At 48.2% G+C, this 14128-nt stretch overlaps 1 protein-coding gene across 1 annotated transcript; it reads right to left on the reverse strand.

Moving 5' to 3' along the window:
• Positions 1-505: 505 nt before the first annotated feature.
• On the reverse strand, positions 506-11711 carry WNT2 (wingless-type MMTV integration site family member 2; the record flags this gene model as incomplete). The annotated part of the gene is made up of 3 exons (XM_010153735.1): positions 506-791; positions 8341-8605; positions 11421-11711. Coding segments are annotated over 3 exons (786 nt in total), but the record flags the coding sequence as incomplete, so codon positions are not given.
• Between the last annotated feature and the right edge of the window lie 2417 nt (positions 11712-14128).

The raw sequence follows: 14128 nt of genomic DNA on the forward strand, positions 1-14128 counted from the left end.
GCCCTCGCCACAAACGCGAGCCCACCGAGATGGACAAACAACCCCTGGTAAAGCCTTTCACCGCGCCTGGCCTCAAATTTTCTCTCCTGGAGGAATCACTGACTGTTGCTCAAACTCCTGAGCACATCGGTGTCCAGGGCACGACAGGGGCAGCACAAGATCCCATGGAAGATGCCTGAACAAGCTCAGCCCATGCAGCTGGCGTGGGGGGTCTTGTACGAAATGCCCTGTCTCTGTGGTGTTCCTGACGGCTGGAATGAGTTGCCAGGAGGAGAGTTGCACGTGGGTTGGAAGAGTCCCGGCAGGCATACATCCTTCCAGAGCTGCATCAGTTTATGCACACACAACTCCACAGCAACACGCAGAAATGGGAAGGTAATGCTGCAGAGCTTGGGTTAATATTCAGCAGCTTCTGTGCAATGGAAGACAAAGGCAAAACTGGCACAAAAGCAGAGAAGACCTCGGACGCAGTCCCTGCACAGACCAGGAAGGACCTGTGGTCCTCTGGCACGGACCAGGAACGGCAAAGGCTGTGGTCCTCCAGCATCAGTAACCTGTACATCATGTCCGGGAGATCCAGCCAGCGCTCTTTGGCGCTTTGCAGGTGTGAACGTCTACCACCTCCAGGCAGTCCTGGCAGCGCACAGCACAGCACCAGTGGAACTTGCACTCGCATTTTGTCATCCTGCTGACGCGGGAGGTGTCGTAGCCTCTCCCGCAGCACATCACTTCACAGCTGTCCATGCCGCGCGAGGTTTGGTTACAGACCCGACCGGCCGTCCCGAGGGATCCTGCGAAAGAAACGCAGGAAAGGTCAGGAGCGGGATTTTAAGGACGGACAGAAAGCATATCAAAATAGGTATAGGAGCATAATTTGCAATGCATTTAATCCTTCAACATCACATCACCTGGGATTCAATATCAAGCCAAAGAAATGCCTATAATAAGGCAAAATTGCTCTCAAATTTATCCTGGAAATCAACTTTGGAGATGAGAAGTAAAATGGACTAAATACTCAAGGCTCTGCCCGATTCTGTTAGTATCATCGTACTTTGCTCCATCTTTCCGTAGCACCTCCCTCCTCTCCAGTGGGCAGCTACCCAGCCCGATGGGCAGGGAACCGTGCTGCTAGTGGGTTAAGCCTTTGGAGAAGCACCCCAAGCACTCGGCATCGCCACTGCGTCCACCCACGACCCCCATGTCCACCAGCTCAGGTGGCAGCTGAAGGGTGGTGGCTCTGTGGCACCTCTCATCTCTGCGGGGTAAGTACCAAGGGTTCTTCTTCTCTCTCTCTCAACAGAGATGAGAACAAACTGAATTACAGCCTTCTGGGGACAGAAGGAGGGGTAGGGAAGCATATCACACCTTTTCAGGTCCTTACAATCCCTCTGGAGCGGCCGAAATGCCTCTGCCCACCTCCACGGTGCACAAAATGCCTCTTTAAGGCATGACTTAGCCCGAACAGCTACTGCACCACATGGGAGCTGCTGCTCGTCTAATACAAACTTATCCTAGGGGGTTCACTCTTGGATCTATCCCACAGCTGTTGACACGTTATTAATATCCATCAGGAAACCTCATGAATGCTCATTGCTTTATGTAATTTCTTATGCATTGCTACTATAAATCAATTTCAGGTACATCCATGAGATGAACCTTTCATCCATGAGATGAACCTCCTTTCTTTTTTGTTCTTGGCCAAAATGGGATTTCCTAAATATCAACTGCCGTGACTGAAGTAACCGGAGACACAAAGTGTATTCACAGCTGCAAACATGAACCGTTTACCTTTTTAAAGAAAAAGTTACATGCAGACATTTATTCAAATTTGCATGAGCTAGGAGAGCAAACCAATATTAATTAGTAGAAATGAAGGTGTATTAGCCTGTAATTATTAAAAATCTAAGCTGCATAAATTCTAGGTTTTTGGGGTATTTTCCCCCTGTGGTGTACGTATGGCTGTAGGTACCAGCGCTGCTGCACTGAAGCACTTCACAATGCACACGCATCTGTTGCACGCATCGAGTGTTTCGGTCCCTAGAAGGCATCTCACCCTCTCTCTCACAGCTGATATTCCTACATTTACATATTTAACTACTCATTGGGTAGAATTAGATGCCTGGAAAGCTTCAATACCAAATGGCTGGGGCAGAGCAGAAGGGAGTTGTGTGGCCACCTACCCCCAGGATCTGCGGGTGCCCATAGCCACCCTGGCTGCCTGCTGACAGCGAAGACCCTGGCTTCGAGGTCCTGAGCCTCAACAGCGCTGCAGTGCTGACCAAGGGGAGACCTGCTGAGGCCCCCAGAGGGGGAAAAGCACAGGGAGAACACATGCTGAATGGAGCCAGCGATGGGCTCCTGCAGCCTAAACCCCGTATCTCCTCAGGGTCCAAGCCTGCTCACTGCCCATGGCCCAGCACTCCGTGCAGCATCCCTGGGGAGGCAGCTGAACTGCACGTTAAAGTGGGTCTCTGCAGAGCCCTGCACGTGGATGGATGTAACAATCAGTGGCGTCTTGCATCGGGCATGTTCTGCACCAGGGAACCGGCAGCAACTCCCAGTCTCCTGTCCCCACAGCCAGGGCTGGCACCTGAATCCCAGTGCAAAGGGTCCCAGAGAGGAGGAGGAGAGGAACCACCAGCAAGAGCCCACATGGGCACACACCACCCCTCACAAGCCCCCCGCCTTGCTCTCCCTGCAAGGCCAGCGACACCAGGGCAACCTGCACAATGGGCAAAACAGCGATGCCAAAAGGCCTCTCCCAGATCCCACTTCCAGTGAGCCACAGGACGTGGGGGCATCTGGGACAACAATGTCCAACAACCACAGCTTGGGGTAGGTTTCAAACCACCTGGTGCTTTGCTCTCTGTGTGCATGTGACATGAGCTGGACACTCGCCTTCGCTGTGCCACCGTCCCGCGGCAGCCAGCCGGGCGTCATTTGGCAAAGCCGCTCCTTGGCTCGCCTCACTTCCCAACTGGGAGCGGAGCAGGGCCATGCTGCCTGGCTGCTGGGGGTGGAGGAAGTCCCCACGTCCCCCTCTGCCTGGGGCCAGGCACGGGGCATCACACCCAGCAGTGATGAGGTGCAGGAGCCGCCCCAGGAAGGTCTGACTGCATTCCTCAGCTGCAGCACAGGTATGTTTCCAACTCCAAAGTTCTCATTTCCAGATGTTTGGGGAAATCACACAGCAGCAAAGGAGAATCCAGGTGGGATACACCCGCCGGTTGCAACAGGAGTCTCACCACCGACTTAAAAATGGTTTCAGCCACTAACCGATAGTCAGGAGCCACAGCATCAGACACTGCCCACGTCAACATTCACCGCCCCACCGGGAGAGGAGACTAAATTATCCACAGAACGGACAAAAGAGAAAACGGGCTCACATAAAGGCTCAGTTTCTGAGCAAAACCAACGTTCCGTAAAAGTTCAAACACCGTCTTCAGCGTCTCTGCGGCTTCTCTCTTGAGAAAGAAAACAAGCAGTAACCAGCGGCGAGCAGCCCCGCAAGTTGGTGTGCTCCTGGGGCACCCGGGTCCCCAGGCAGTGACGGCAGCAGGACACACTGCACAAAATGAGGCTGTTTTCTGATCTTTGCTTGCTACCTGTATCGCACCTCCTCATCCCTTAAGAGGCAGGAGTATGTTCTGACTTGTGAAAGGCTTTCGTGTTGTTACTTCACATGTTGGCATTGCCAAGCCGACACGCAGCATTATACCTGCCAGAACATCCACAGCTTTTCGTGCTGCCAGCTTTGTGGCCCATGCATCAAACCCTTTCTTCCTGGTTTGCACGGTTCTTTCTTCAGCAAAACATATGGGAAGTTGAAAAATATTTTTTCACGTTTCTGAAGCACTAAAATGTTATTAATTCCTTTTTACTGTGAGATTTCCCTTCTATCAATTAAAAATCTGGCTTCAAGCAATAAAGTTCATTATTTGACTTTTACCTAAAAAAATAACCAACAGTGAAATCCCCAACAACAATAAACCAGTTTCCACGCAAGCGTTGGGGGGGGAAAGGAACTATTTACAGAAAAGTAGCTCTGAAGCTGCTTTTTAAATGGAGAAAGATTCATGTGGAACCTACGTACAACACCCTGGTACAGCAGGAGAGAACAGGCAGTGTGCACAGGAGCAGCCCTGTCTGGAAGGGTGGGATTTCCCAGGCCAGCAATAAAGAGATGGCAACATGCTGATAAAAACAGCTTCTCCAGATTCAGTTTAGAGTCCCATTCTAATTTCCACAGCCAGGGAGAGCTGCCATAACCTCCCAGTTCCCAGATGCTCTTGGGGTGACTGCGCTGCTCCCCGGCTGGATGGCGCTCGGAGGAGAGCTGCCCCGATGGAAGTCTTCCCTAGCTCCACCGTCAGCTTGCACGGGGCTGGGACTGCACCCAGCATGCTTCCAATGCGTAAGCTGGGAGATACGAGCCAAGAAGTTGCGCAGGGACTGCCTGTGTGCAGCTAACCTCGGCTCAAGACTGGTTCCCCTCCATGGGTTACACACCTCAAGTAACCCCACATCTTGCCCAACACTGATACTTCATGGCTGTTCTTTAGTTTCACACTTCTCTTTCACTCTGGACTTGGCCTCATTCAGCTCAGAAACGCAGCAAATGGCTTACATGGGGCAGCAAGAGAAGTAAACGTTAAAGTAATCCAGTGAAGGACCCAAGCAAATCAACCTGGGTGGGCGGTTTGTCACCCAACGTGCAGCTCCACGGGGCTGCCACCAGCCCTGCACGTGCCTCTCCCCAGTGCTTTCCACCGGGTGTGGATGGTCTTGAGACACTGCCAGAGCACCCCGTCTGCCTGCTGGGAAAACAGGAGACAGCCACCACAATCCGGGTACACAACCCACACCCTATGCACAGGCAGAAGCAGCGAGTCTGGCTTTGGCAGTGCCCAAACCGTGACCGCGTGAGCGTGGGGAGAAACCTGCGGATGACTTGAAGCACAGGGAGTTGGAGCAGGTCCTGCAGCAGCCCGAGACCATCTGCCTGCAGACACGGTCTGCCACTTTGCTCCACCACCACCTTCACCCAGCTGAAGCCTCGTTGCTAGCAGAAGTTGCGAACAGTCAACACGCTCACCAACACTCTCCTTTACCTTGCCCGTCACCTTCACCCTGGGGAGACAACCGCTCCGCTCCAAATGCGCCGCCTCAACACGCGTAGCTGAACTCCGCTTGCTCTACACACTTGGGTGGGGGTGTCCCTGCAGGAAGAGGCTTCACTCAAGCACTGCCCAAGTTTTTTGGTTGCTCTGTACCAGATTGTTTTTAATAAACCTGTTGTAAAATGGTTTTTTTGGCAATAAGCCATTACACGGCTTTTAATTTGTTGTTCATAAAGAACAGCTTGAAAGCTGGTGATGCCTGTGCTGCGGCTGCTCCAACATTTCATCCTGAGGCAGCCTCCGTTTATTCACAGCTCTTTCATTCTCTCCCTGTGCAGTCCTGGCTATGCTTGTGTTGGTTTGGGGAGCTGGAAAGTTATGATAATAAAGGGAAGACCATGCAAAGTGTGGCAAAATGTGTAAGTTCGTGGCAAGATTTTCAAAAGCCCTCTGGGATGTCCTACCTCTGTTGTGATCAAATTATGAGTGCAAAATTGTGAGTAAAAATCCCTTCAGCATCCATGCGAGCAGAGTTAAGTGAACTCTGAATACTTCTGAAATATCTGCCTTCGGTCCTTTTCTAAAAGTCATGAAATCTTAATGCTAGACAAGAGGTGGTCGGGTTATTACGTTCTCTTGCCACCGAGTTGCTTTTATGATTTCCACACATCCTATCTCTCCCAAAAGCTATGACTCTTCCTTCCAGGAAAAAAATAACAGTGCCCCATTTTTCACATTGTAGGGGTGATCCATGATTGTATGTCCAGCTGCCTCCCCCAGACCGCCTACCAGAGCCAGTGGGGTGTATTCTGCCCCAGCACCCTCCAGTGCCTGCCCACCACCAGAGAGAAGAGCCAGCACTGAAAGCTCCGATGGCAGAAGATGAGCTGTGTGGTTTTTTGGATGGGCTGCTGGTGGTACAACCCCTGAGCATCTTTCATCTACTCGCACACCCAAGCCACAGAGGACACTGGCTTGGTTGTGTCACAGTTTGCGAAGCTGTCTCCTGGTCAAGTCGTGACGCTCCGTAAGATTTGCTCTGGGAAGCCTTCGTTCCATCCCATTACTAACCAATCTCCAGATATACTAATTATTTTCTTTTCTGAAGCACTAAATCACATGAATTCCCCAGAGAATGAAAGGCAGAACTGTATTCAAGGACATACTAACACGCTGCGGTATTAGATTTAGCTGACGCTGAAATGCTCCCCACCTATTTCCAAGCTCTGACTTCCAAAAATCTCATTTCCGGTCATGGAACAGGGCTGACACTCAGGAGTGCTCAACAGGGCGAACCAAAGGTAATAAATTAAAAATGCTGCTCAGCTGCTGAAATTACCCCTTCTCAAAGCCAGATGAACCTGATTCTCTCTTTGCTCCACGCAGGCAGCAGGGCATCCCGCACCACCTTGTAGGTTTACTGCTGCTTGCCAAAAATGTGCTCCTCCAAACAGCCTCATTCTCCGAATTCTGGGCAGCAAAGGGGCACTGCCTCATCCACAGCCTTGTCTCGAGCTGAGCCAAAGCATGTGTCAGACTCTGCCATCCCTGGGTGGGCTTGACAGCGTCAGGCAAGCATGCGTAATACGCCACGGCGAAGAGTGCCCACTCTCCTCCACAATAACGAGACTGACAGAGCTGATTAGGCTTAGTACACAGAGATTATTAAATGGCTTTTTGACATAGAAGTGGGTCGTGTACAGGATCTCTTTTTTAGGGGAAAGAAATCATGGGGTTTTACAATGAAGGAGGCAACTTCACTGAATAAATCCTAGCCTGCAATGTTAGTCTCTGCACAATGCCATGATACCCTCATTTATTCACCTGGATTAAAGTACTAGACTTCACAGCATCGGTCACTACTCAAGGTGCAACATGTGCTTGTGCAGGTAATAAGCACCACCTGCAAAAGCCGTAAATAACATTTACAATTACCTTGACTACTCAACTAACCGGAAACACTGTACAAACAACATCAGCGTACTGGATGAAACTCTGGGTTCACTGAAGTCAATAGTACATGACCAGGATTTCACATATTGTTCTTATTTAAGTACAGTTGTTTTGCAATGCTTATTCCAAGCAAACTTGGATTGTAAATACGCAGCGGTGCCAAAAGGAGTTGCTATCCAGATACTTATGGATATGACATACCGGGTGCAATCTGGTACGTTATACAACCTATTAATTAGTTCCACATCATCTTTCATACATTACTCAGTCTGGCTCTCTTTTCCAAATTTCTGGTTTTCTAGTTGCTAGTTTTTAATTGCCACATCAGGAAATACTATACACGGGTCAAGGACCGTTAGCAGGATTCCTGGTGCTTGGCAATGCCTTGAATCCTGCAACACTGTTAAGTATGTCCCTATTGAAATCTCTGGAAGCAGAAAAATTCAGCATTAATAGCAGCCCTGAGACTTTACCTCTTCCCACTGGGGCTGGCAGGACTTTTCAGAAAAGGTAATGGTTATCTTGGACAAAGCCAACACTCTCTCGTAAAGAGGAACAAAGGGCCCTGTCGCTCGACGCAGCGTGCTGTGCCACACCGACCTCTGTCCTTCCACCCACCTCCACGTTCTGCCACTGCCTTGCATCACGTTACCAGCAGCTGCACCCTCTGGTGCAAGGGTGGTTTGCACCAAGGTGCCATAGCGCCGACATTACCGGTGTGGAGGGCTGTGTCTACAACCAGGGGGGCCACACAGTGAGCTGCAGGGAACGTGCAGGTAGAGGAGGACACTGATCTCTGGGGAGCCTGCAGCAGTAGCATAACAACATTGAGGAGAGGCAGTGCAAGAGGAGGTGGTATTGTAGGGGCATTGAGAGGCTTGGGGCTGCTGTAGTTACATCTGGCAGCTGTGGGGTGAGCTGTGTGATACCAGTATGTATGTGGCTGTGTACAGTATGGACCTGCCTCCAGAGCATAACTCAAACTCATCCTAAATCAGCTTTTGCCTTGCAGCATCTCCGGGGTCCATAGCTTCTGGAAGAAACTGTTGAATCACGGTAGAACTGGCTGTCATATATCTAGGGACATTGAGGAGCTATTGTTCTGGTACAGAGCTGTCCTTCTAAAACATCTTCCTGCCTGTTTCCTGCTGGTTACATGCCTAGATTTATATATATATATAAACACATACTCAACGATGATCATTTTTGACCTTCAAAGTACAAATGTCTGAAATAAAACCATTCACGTGTAACGATAGAGGCTTACCTACATCCCTGTCCCTGATACAGTAGTCTGGAGAGCTTTCAAAGTATACCAGGTCATTCTTAGTTGGCTTCTTAAATCTCTTATTAGCCACAGTGAAACCCGTGCCATCTTGATTCATGACCACCTGAATGGCTCCATTGTATTTCTTCCACAGATAATCTCCTGTTTTCCTAAAGTCTGCCATGGCCAGCCAACAGGTCCTTAGAGTGCATGATCCACTCACACCGTGACATTTGCACTCCTGTTTCAAAAACCGCTTCACGGCCTGTTTAGAAACGCAGTAAAATACACACAGGTAAAACAAACTGTAATTTATGCTTCTCAGCCCTTTTCCAAGCCATCCGGCAATGCCAGGCATGCAGTGGGTCTCCAAAGCGCGGTCTGTAGTGACACCCACTGGTAGCATCAAGTCATCCCCCCCATGGTTGGGCTTCTCTGGTTGCTTGACTCAACCGTCCACACAATCCTCGGGCTGGTGGGCTTACCTTCCCGCCTCCTGCCACTCATCCCGAGGATGGAGATGGCCCATAGCGCTAGGACATGGACGGGACAGGAGCAAACCATCTGGGAAATGGGCAGAATCACTTAGCCCCTTTGGTAGGCAAAGGTACCCCCTCGCCCCATTGTTCCACCTGAAGCATCGCCATGCTGACGCCCTCCTGCTCACCTTCACAAAGTTGCACTTGGCCCTGAAGAGTGTTTCAAATTTTGCCCAGAAATTCATAGGCATTTCATATTTAAATGATTTTACAGAAGCTGTGCAAAGCATTCTACCTGGGCTAGGCATCAGATCTATGCAAAATTTCAAAATATGGTATTTTTTAAATGCTTATGAAGCTTTTAACAAACATTTTGGAACAGGATCGTTATCACCTTCTTCATTAATTTTATGTCTGGATAGCATTAAAGCCCTTTTCAGCTTCATCCCAGACATCAAAGCTATCTGTATGATGCTGGAGAACAATAAATGGGTTTGTATACAATAAATAATTCATCTCTAATTCTGAAGATACAGATATTTGATCTATAAATATTATGCTTTAAGGGTTCATGAAATATGAACATTTTAGACTTTGTCCAAGAGGAACAACATCATGGGAGGAAGGTGGAAGAGAGTAAAGCCCCACGATGAGAAGCGAGACTGATGCGCAGTGGGGTGGCATTTTTCAGTCAAGCACTTTGTAATAAAGCGAGTGTGTTATAAAACCAAAGTACTGGTGATTTTCCTTCCAACTTGTAAATGATATGACTACTTCAGAGAAATCACTGGCATTCCCTCAGCCCCACTTCGTTGCCAATGGTACTATCACAAAACGGATTTAAGCAGATGCTTGGTTTTAATTATCCGAGTAGAAATCCGTTTAGCAGCACACAGGAATGCAGGATTTATTTGTAAATGATGTTCCTATACTGACAGGCAGCATATTGTTTTGTATATGGGGGTATTATAATATTCACTCTATGTATTTTTGAATTAATAAAACTGAACAGTCTAGTTTTAAAAGAAACCTATCAACACCCCTCTGGGAGGTGAGAAAAGGCCAAGGACCCAGCTGGTCCTACCCAGATCCGAATGCCAGGCTTGTGGGCAGGCTGAGGTAGCAAGACCCCTGCAAAGCTAAACCTGCGCTATTGCACTGCAGATACACACAGCATCACTGTCTGCAAAGCAGGCCCTAGGGCATGTCAGAATGTGGTGATTATTTTTAATCTAACACATTTAGTAAAGTCTCTTGATCTTTTGCTAAAACACCTACCTGCTCACCAATAGAGTCTTATTGTTTGGCATAGGTGTTTTTTTAAACTCACTAAAACACTCAATTATTACAGAAAGTACTTCTCAGCACAGAGCTAATTCACCCCTATAGAGTCTTTACTTGTGTTGTAGACTACAGCTAGTACTGCAGATGCATATCACTGATCTGAACAGCCTCATCTGTCTGTACTGCATATTAGTTACACCTGCTGGTAATAAACAGGTGGAGGAAAGATGTTGAAGGAGAAATATTTGCCAGAAAAATCATTTATTTGCAGTACAATTCATTAAAGCTGGATCTTTTCTTCTAATAAGGGCTCGTTAATATAAAACAGTTCTACGGTTTATAAAGGGAACTTCTTAATACAAAAGATCAGAATATGAACAATTTACTTCCTACTGAACATAAGTTAATGAAAACCAAAGACAAGAAATAAGTAGTCTCTGCAAATCATTTTAGAAGTGTTTGGTCTAGGACTAAAAAGATGTATTTCTGTATTAACTCAGATGTCGTGGATGCAGAAAATTTTGAACGTTTTGAGTAACAAAACAGTGTATTCCAGTTTTTTGCACTGTTCTTACTATTTATAGCAACCACCACAAAATGTTAGTGCATGTATTCAGCCCTTGCACCAGCAGTGGGCAATATACCCAGCAACTACTCCTTCTACTCACCTACAGTAAAAAAATAACGATTCTTTGTTGAAACTCAGGAATAGTATTTTCATACAATGTTTAGAAAAGGGGTTGGTTCAGAGCACACCATACCCCAAGGCCAGTGCCTTTTGGAGGAACATGTATTTTGGATTTATTTTCTTAAAGAATGAAGTAATTAGATTTTATCTCTGCCCATTTTGTGTTTAGGTTTACCACACACATACAGGAATGGACAGGATTTTTTTTTTCCCCTCCAATACTATTTTGAATTTGTTCTTTAACAGTCAAGACTGTTCCTCAGTGTGGTCTTCAGCCTCCCTTGGGGATTGCTATTCTACATGAACCAAAAGTAGACCTCTTCCATATATAAGGATTAGGCTCAAAAGAAAACCTCCATCCAAACTGATCCTGCAATGACTTGGGCTCAGGCTTAACTTCCCACACAAGGAGCCACTGAGAAGAGCACTGTTAAGCAGTTGCTCTTGGTCTGTTTCGAGATCACCATGCTGAACTGCCAAGGGAGACAGAAACAGCATCTCAGGCTCCTGCTCACCCCATGCTTCTTCCTAACCGCTGAGACCCGTCAGCACGGGCCAAACATTACCTGCCCCAGACCTGCGGGAGCTCACCGAGAGCACCTCCAGGTGTCTGTTGGACGGACACCCACCTTCCTTCCAGCCCTGTTGTTGTGAAGGTTCATCAGTGCTCTTGCATCTTTCCCTTTCCGTTCCTTGGCATCCACGAAGGCTCTGGCAAATTTAACGCCGTAGTCAATGTTATCACTGCAGCCACCCCAGTCAAAATGGCCCTTGCTGTCCTTGGCGGAGCCCTTCTTCTTGGGATCGCAGGAGCAGGATTTCAGCTCCCCTTGGCTACACGCCCTGGTGATGGCAAAAACAACGCCAGCGGAGGAGATGGCATGTACAAAAGCAGATTCCCGACTACCTGAAACAACAAGAAGTCACTTCACAAATCGTTGGGGTAGTTAGTTTGAGTGGCTGTCCTAACTCCAGCCATATAGTCTGGACTTTTTTGCTGAGCAAAAGATAGAACTGCGCTGAAATCACACATTCCCTGGAGCCAGAATTAGTCATGGCTTAAACTCGGACCCCTCCCTGGTAAAAGCTCATCAATATGGTGTTAGACTTGGAAAACATTACATGTATGCTTCTGATATTGATTAATACGCCGTCATGGATCAGTTGTTTCGTACAGATACGCGAATGGGACAGCTGGTATTTCTATCGTGTTTCATCGATTTAGGAAAATACATGAAGTGCTATCGTAGAGATAGGCTTAAGAAATTATTAAACAGGGACACTGGAACAACATGTACATTGCAAAATCCTGCAAATAGCTCCAGAAACTAGCTTTTCCCTCTTCTGAAGCACTCAGAATAAACTTTCCTGCTTAAAAAGCAGTAGGGAGAAATCTTGGGTGTTATTTTCTGAAAATAATTTACATTTATTTTTTCTGCCTAGAACCAAGCCCGGTAACTGTAATTCACACAAACAAGTTCCATTAGATCAATGGCACCGCTTGTGTCATGCCTGAGGGAGGATTTGGCCTGGCAGCTGTGACTGCCCATGTCAGGGGGGTTAGAACTAGATGATCTTTAAGGTCCCTTCCAACCCAAACCATTCTATGATTCTATGACTTCTGCACACCAGCTGTGCAGGCAGCCGTCCCTCCTCCTAACGAAGGCACTTTATGACACCAAAGATCACCTGCATTTCTAGGCTGTGCTGACTCTTAGCCTATCGGGTACATGCTTCAACGCAGTAATTGCTCAAGTTTTTTTTAGGATGTATTTATTTACATTACAGAGCTGTCTTGTATTGGCACAGCTCTATTTATGGTCATGGCATATTTTAATATTGTACAAGTTTTTTAGCATGGGAAGAGTGAGAAGTAGGTTTCTGTGCAGTACCTAACGCCACTAGCAGCGAGAGAGTCCTGCTGGGAGGGGTTATAAGCCTTAAGTGATATCAGCACAGTAAAGTAGAACCCCAAAGAAGGAACGTTATCTGTGATTTTTATTGTAGGGGCAGAATTACACCATATAACTTAGTATTTATATCCCAGTAGCATCCTGATGTTTCATATAGGAAGGGCCTCTAGACTTCCGCATGCTGCGCAAACCTTTGGCAAATGGCAACTAAAAGTTTGCAAAAGGATTGAGCAAACCCTGCCTTACCTACACTGACTTCCAATTAGGTAGGAGATCATAGAGTCATAGAATGCTTTGGGTTGGAAGGGACCTTAAAGCCCATCTAGTTCCACCCCCCCTGCCATGGGCAGGGACACCTTCCACTAGACCAGCTTGCTCCAAGCCTCATCCAGCCTGGCCTTGAACCCTTCCAGGGATGGGGCATCCACAACTTCTCTGGGCAACCTGTTCCAGTGCCTCACCACCCCCTCCGTGAAGAACTTCTTCCTGATGCACAATCTGAACCTCCCCACTTTCAATTTAACCTCATTACCCCTTGTCCTGTCACTACATGACACCATGGCTAGTCCCAAATCAAGGTCTTCTGACAATTCACTTCCTGAGAAAACATACTCAGAAACATCAACACTTTCACAAATTAAACACTTGATGTGGGAAGAGAAACGTTTCTTTTGAATTTATTAAACTCATCAAAAACATTTATTTTCAAATTAGAGCAACATCAAGCCACATTTCCCATCACACTCACTGCCTGAGCAGGCTCAGTGTAGGGCTTGGAAACCCAACGCCTTAATTCTCTCCCCTGAGCCAACACGGAAATCTTCACTTTTGGAAAAACGGCCTTTTTTTTTTTTTTTTACGAAATAGCCTGACAAGAATTAGGCCGTGTTCCACCAGACGTATTTTCCTGAATGTCAGGCAAACCTCACCAAAAACTTCAGCTGTTGGGTGACGTTACCGGTTACTCACAACTAATTGCCGAGGGAAGATGAAGCCAGTGATGGGAACCAACCGCTGACCAGCCGCGGAGCCTGGCACCCGGTGATGTTCCGGGGATGAATCCCACTGCTTGGAGCAGCGTGCCCAGGGTCTCCTATCCCCCTCCCCAGCCCCACCCGTGGGGCAATGGCCCCGGGGCACTTCTCCTTGCTGCTCACAGCCTGGAGAGGCTGTCTCGGGGGGGCCCGGCAGGGACAAAAGCGCAGTCCTCAGCTACTCGGGGTCCGCACAAGAGTGGCTCAGAGCCCCTCTGCAGAGGGCCGGGAACCCGGAGGGTGGGACTGCACCCTGCTTCCCGGGTGAAACGCTCCAGTGGGAACACGAGCAAGGCGGCCAAGAGGGCCAGTGCTCCCCGGGGTTGCCTGGGCGGTGTCGGCCCAGGCGCTGACCGTCCCTCGGGCGCCCTTCGCCCCCTGGAAGAACCC

This window comes from Eurypyga helias, unplaced genomic scaffold (assembly GCF_000690775.1).
Source record: "Eurypyga helias isolate BGI_N326 unplaced genomic scaffold, ASM69077v1 scaffold33726, whole genome shotgun sequence".
Classification (NCBI taxonomy): Eukaryota; Metazoa; Chordata; class Aves; order Eurypygiformes; family Eurypygidae; genus Eurypyga; species Eurypyga helias.